Below are 6,422 nucleotides of genomic sequence, written 5' to 3'. Positions count from 1 at the left end.
ATTTAAATAATTTGCCAACCTTCTCATTTCCCTTTGGATATTTTCTGAAGATTGAATTCAAGGATTCAGTTGTTTCAAAGTTCCACAAGGTGTCACTGTTGAAAATAGGTGGCCACCCCATCGCATGATGTCATTTCTTATGGGGTGACTTGGAGATCTGAGTCTATGGTGGAAGCTATACTTTGAAGAGGTATATACCTTTTAAGAGGTAGAAAGTAGAGTGAACTGGCGCTCACTACATTCAGAGTCACTGAAGAGCTCTTAAGTCTTGACTTCGGGTTACAGACTGGTTCAGAAGAGTGTCAAAGCTCACCCATATATTGTTTCTAGGATTTGGTTTTGACTGCACCACTGGTCCTCCTTCTGCCCTCATGGTTGGCCCCACTCTGGAAATCTGTAAGGTCATTTCTTGACAGCTAGTGAAAAAATGGCACCTTTTTGCTTATTAGATACATATTCTAGTAGCAGTGAACCTTAAAAAGGAAGGAGATAAGATTCTCATGCTGCAGTGGCTGGTGATAGCTTGATAGTGTCGAGACTTAACCCCTTGCACCACCAGGGAGACCCTAGATAATTGGTGGGGCCCATCACAAAAATTAAAATACAGTATCATTTGTTAAAAAATTACTAAGAATTTCAAAAGGATAACAATAGAGCATTAAACCAAGTACAAGCCCATATAATTGGCTTAGCTCTTAAAATATAAAAATTTAAGTTTTAACATTCCTTGTTACTTGTCTCCCATCTATATAATCAAAACACAATGATTAGGGCCTCCTTGGTGGCACAAGGGGTTAAGACACAACCTATGAAGCTGTCTGCAGCCTCTGCAGCATGAGTTTGATCCCCTAGGCAGCCAGGGAGCAACCTACATGGCGCAGCAGACCTCCCCTGACTCGCCCACTGCTCCCCTCAGCAGCGTACTTTGGTTAATCAGCCTGTTCTGTTCCCCACTCTGTCTCTGGTGAATCCTCTCATCTCCCCACACCTCTGGTCCATACCCTAGCTCTTGTATGCATAAATAAATAAATCTTCCAAAAAACCCACAATGATTAAGGTATTATTTACAGAATTAAGAAGTTTCATCTAAACTGACTTACTATCCATCCCCCACCACAGGAGATAAGAATTGCTGGCAACTTCTGAGAGATCACATCAGCTGTTAAAAAAAAAAAAAAATTAAGTTTTTCTTTGACAAACAATTGTGGCAATGTTTGTAAAGCTTTCTTTAAAAATACTTTCATATGCATTTTCTCCTCAGAGCATAACATAAATATGAATTGGCTCTGAAATGAGATTCCTTTTTGTTCATTCTCTTCTTCCAGAAGAGGTCCTAAGAGAAATTGACGCAAGACCAATACATCAATTTTTTTAAAGATTTATTTTATTTATTTATTTGTGCATACAAGAGCTGGGACGTAGGCCGGAGATACAGGGGGTGAGAGGATTCACCAGGGACAAATTGGGGAGCAGTACAGGTTGATCTACTGAAATACACTGCTGAGGAGAGCAGTGGGTGAGACAGGAGAGGTCTCCTGCGCCATGTATTTAGCTCCCTGGCCAGGGATCGAGCTCATGCTGCAATGGCTGGTGATAGCTTGATAGTGCCGAGACTTAACCCCTTGCACCACCAGGGAGACCCTAGATAATTGGTGGGGCCCATCACAAAATTAAAATACAGAATCATTTGTTAAAAAAATTACTAAGAATTTCAAAAGGATAACAATAGAGCATTAATCCAAGTACGAGCCCTTAAAAGCACAAGTCACATGGCTGTGCCGCAGCCATGAGCCATCCTGAGTGGGAGCACAAAGAGCAGCCCTAGCACTAATTCAAGCAGGACACCAACACTTCTAGACACCAGTGTTACATTTCACCTACATATGTTGCCTCCTGAAGCTAGACATCAGTGAAAATGAACTTTCATCTTTTAAAAGAACACAAACAAAACAGTAGACACTTGGATATGTGAGTTCCTTAAAGAGATAAGAATTATGCCTATTCCTCCAAATCTAAGAGAGTTGAAAAGATTTGTTCTTTTAGTTACCTTTGTAGTGTGCAGTTGATCCTTGAAAATGCCAGGGTTAAGGGCACTGCCTAGCTGGCAGTTAAAAGTTTGAGTACAACCTCTGACTCCCTCTCAAACTTAATTGCTGTTAGCTTCCTGTTGACCGAAACAGTTGACTAACATACTTTGTATACGTATTAAGTACTATATTCCTACAATAAAGTAAACTAGAGAAGAAAATCATAAGAGAAAACATTTTTAGTACTGTACTGTATTTATTGATACCAAAAATTTTTATCATCTATTTACAAGAAAATCTGCATGTAAGTGGACTCATGCAGTTCAAACCCATTTTGTTCAAGATTTTAAAAAAATAGACATCTTTGTATATTTAAAGGAGAGAGAGAAAAACAATGAGTGGTAAGATTTCTTCTCCGTGACTAGAATGTGAGACAAAACATATAGTGACAATTTCAGATTTCCCTAAAGAGATGGAAAATGCATACCCATTTTCTTACTTGAACCCCTGACCCCATCCATGTGTACTGGGATCAGTTTCCTTTGGGTCACCCAGAACTCAATGGTTCAGATTCTCTTTTACAGATATCATATAATAGCCAACTTAGAGCCTACAGAGCTGTAGGTGATGAAAACTTAGGTAAGCAGATACTCCTGAGAGGATGGAGGAGTGGTTTCGACTCATTAAGCTATTCAACTTTAGAATGGCAAAGGTGTTTTTTTTTTCTTTCTTCTTCTTCTTTTTTTTTTTTAAATGTGAGACCCTATTCTCTTGAGAGTAATTGGTAAGTTATAGAGCAGCACAATGCACCTAGTTCAGGCCAGGTAGTTCCATATAAACATTCACAATTGTTAGGAAAGAAACAAAGAAATTGGGTGACTACCTTCCTCCCTCACTCAATAAAGAAACTCAGTAAAGAGTTTAATTACAATGACATCTACCATGCATCAGGTATGTGAGAAGAGATTAAAAAGGACATAGCTATGTTTTCTCTCCCTTTAGCTTTTTGTAAGAAGCAATTTGTCTCCCTAATAATGCAGTAGCATGTGAGGCAATGAGTCCTTTTTATTTCTTGGTGATGTGCAGAGAGAATGTGGAAGAATGTGGAAGACTTAAGCTGCAGAATTTAAAACAAATCTATAATAAAAGGTGGAGTCTCTTAACCATGTGAACAGGATCATTGCTACATTTTGGCAATGCAGCTTTCGGTGGGAGGATTGAGAATCCTCTGGGGGTTATCTCTTCATAAGTGACTGAGTAAATTATTTGTCCAGAAGTGTTCACCAGAATGAAACACAAAATTAAGGTGGCTACCTGGGCTTGTTACATACAGCTCCATTCCATTGCTTTCTTAGTAAAGGTGAAAAATTGATATCATCTGAAAAGAAGCCAGCGTCCATTACTTTTTAGAAGAAATTTTTTTCTGGTGAAATGTATCCTTAAATGTGGTGTTCATCTCCAATAGCAAAGACTGAAAGAAGGAAGGAAGGAAAGGAAGGTAGGAGTGAGACAGAAGGTCATCATTTTCTTTTCTCATAATATATTTATCAGATGCTGTGCTAAGACTTTATATGTATTGTCCAATGTGTTAAAATTCATTAACATTGAATTTTTCTTAGAAATTGGAAAACTGAAGGAAATCAATAGCTTAGTAACGGCAAAATTATTTTAGGAAAGCAGAAAAAAATGGTTAGCAGAAAGAAGAACTTTGCAAAGTACCTTAAGAATCTTAAGAAGTAGTTGCTAAAGTAGAGGAGTATTTAATATGGCAGCACTGGTAAATTTTAATGGCAAAGTAAGAAGTGAGATCACATTAGATAAGTTAGAAAACTACTCATGACAATGTTCATGTTTGTTCACTTCATCGGGGAAATGTAGAAATCAATTTATTAGAATCAAGTTTAGACCTGGTATTTACACATAATCTGAATGGGCAAGCAATTCGTTAGGTGTTAAATATTTTTTTTTCCCTGAATTTCTTGTAGAAACATTACAGTAATGGAGAAAAAAATCAGGTTTTCTATTTAACTCAGTTGCATTCATGTATTTTTCTTTACTTATATGAATAGGTTTAAAACTATAAAAAATGACACTTGAGGAAGAAAATTTGGAAAATACTGTTTGATTTATTTAACTTTCACAATCTGAAAGATGTGAAGAATATGAACACTGAAAGGTATAAATCAGTGATGGATGTCACATGCAAGAAACATGCCAAATACACACAGAGAAACATGACGCTTAACTAAAATTTACTTATCAAATACTCACATAATGTAGTGATGGGGTTGCCCATAGCACAAAAGTAGTGTGTGTGTGTGTGTGTGTGTGTGCGTGTGTGTGTGTGTGATGTTTTCATGAAAATAAAATTGTTATTTCTCTTAGCTTTACTTTCTAGGAAGTAAAATGATTTAAGACAAACCACAAAACGTTCTTTGACTCTGCTAAGTCTTTTAATGAGCAAACTGAAGATGATTAGAACCTTCCTTTTCTAGTTCAGAACACTACACTTTCTTCCGGTACTTTCTTCTCCCAGGAGATGCTTACCTGGGCAGTGGGTGGCTAAGAAGAATGGTAACTACCTGAAAAACCTGATACCAACAGGGGGAATCTTACTCACCTCTTGTTTTTTCCTTCTTACCCTTTTCTGTGAGAATGTTAGGGGGAACAGAAGAGATATGTCTAATATATATGTGTATGTGTGTGTGTGTGTGTGTGTGTGTGTGTTTCAGCACAAATTTTTTCTCAAAAATTCTGTCTTTCTCTGAAAATTTATATAAAACATAAAATAGTTTATCTATTATCTGACAAAAATCACATATATTCTTGCTTTTCTGAAGGAAACGTTCAATTGCTCTGAATATGGAAAAGGATCTTGCCCAGAAAATGAAAAGCCACTGGGTGTCCGAGCTGCCATGTATTTATTTATGTCAGGAGCCATTTTCATCACGGTGTTTGGCAATCTCGCCATGATCATTTCCATTTCTTACTTCAAGCAGCTTCACACACCAACCAACTTCCTCATCCTCTCCATGGCAGTCACTGATTTCCTCCTGGGATTCACCATCATGCCTTATAGTATGATCCGATCGGTGGAGAATTGCTGGTATTTTGGGCTTATATTTTGCAAGATTCATTATAGTTTTGATCTGATGCTCAGCATAACATCCATCTTCCATCTTTGCTCCGTGGCCATTGACAGATTTTATGCTATCTGTTACCCTTTGCATTATTCCACTAAAATGACGATTCCAGTCATTAAACGGTTGCTCCTTCTCTGCTGGTCAGTCCCTGGAACTTTTGCATTTGGGGTGGTCTTCTCAGAGGCCTATGCAGATGGAATAGAAGGCTACCGTATCTTAGTTGCTTGTTCTAGTTCCTGCCCAGTGATGTTCAACAAGCTCTGGGGGACCACCTTGTTTATGGCAGGTTTCTTCACTCCTGGGTCTGTGATGGTGGGGATTTATGGCAAAATTTTTGCAGTATCCAGAAAACATTCTCGTGCAATCAATAACTTGCCAGAGAATCAAAATAATCAAATGAGGAAAGACAAAAAAGCAGCCAAAACCTTAGGAATCGTGATGGGGGTTTTCTTATTATGTTGGTTTCCCTGTTTCTTCACAATTTTATTAGATCCCTTTTTGAATTTCTCTACTCCTGTACTTTTGTTTGATGCTTTGACATGGTTTGGCTATTTTAATTCCACATGTAATCCTTTAATATATGGTTTTTTCTATCCCTGGTTTCGTAAAGCGCTACAATACATTTTACTAGGTAAAGTTTTCAGCTCACATTTCCATAATACTAATTTGTTTACTCAAAAAGAAACTGAATAAACTTATCCTGTATAAGTGAATAGAAGCAAAAGGATTGGGACTTAGGAGAAGTGTGTGTGTGTGTGTGTGTGATTTCAGTTTCCATGAAAAGCAGTCACTCTAGGGAAAAAGACATCTTCTCTTTGAATCAAATACCCTCCTTTTTAGAATATTTCATACACCTACTACTTCCAAGGGAAAAAGAGTCAGAAAGGTAAAGAGAAGACGAGACTATGGAATAAAGAGTACACACAAAAACTTGAATACTGTTTGGAAGAGATCAAAATATAAATTGAACTTGAGAATTGCTCTCCCCTCTCACCATCACACATATTTTCCATCTGTTTTTTTTCAGTGCCTAATCAAGTGTATTTTAAAACATCAACAATGAAAAATTAAAGTAAATGAAGAAATAATTTCAAAAGGCATATTCTGTTGGGAATCAGTCATTTATTAGCTGAGTTAAGCTTTCACTAGAGTTTACTTTTGTGAAATTAAGTATGTTTTAAATGAAAGAAGAAATGAAAACTGTGTAACTGAGGTCATAGACTTCACCCATATTTTCATTCATGTGTCATCT

General features: G+C 37.2%; 1 protein-coding gene across 1 annotated transcript; it reads left to right on the top strand.

Moving 5' to 3' along the window:
• The first annotated feature begins 1,917 nt into the window (after positions 1–1,917).
• Positions 1,918–5,863, top strand: LOC119253452 (trace amine-associated receptor 2). The gene is made up of 2 exons (XM_037520986.1): positions 1,918–1,968; positions 4,868–5,863. The coding sequence occupies exon 2, from the start codon at positions 4,943–4,945 to the stop codon at positions 5,861–5,863; it is 921 nt and encodes a 306-aa protein (XP_037376883.1). The 5' UTR covers positions 1,918–1,968; positions 4,868–4,942.
• The last annotated feature ends 559 nt before the right edge of the window (positions 5,864–6,422 follow it).

The sequence above is a fragment of the Talpa occidentalis genome, unplaced genomic scaffold, assembly GCF_014898055.3.
Source record: "Talpa occidentalis isolate TD23 unplaced genomic scaffold, MPIMG_talOcc4v2.1 talOcc4.2, whole genome shotgun sequence".
In the NCBI taxonomy this organism is placed as follows: Eukaryota; Metazoa; Chordata; class Mammalia; order Eulipotyphla; family Talpidae; genus Talpa; species Talpa occidentalis.
The sequence above is the reverse complement of the archived record's forward strand: the minus strand, read 5'-3'. Positions and strand labels throughout refer to the sequence as shown.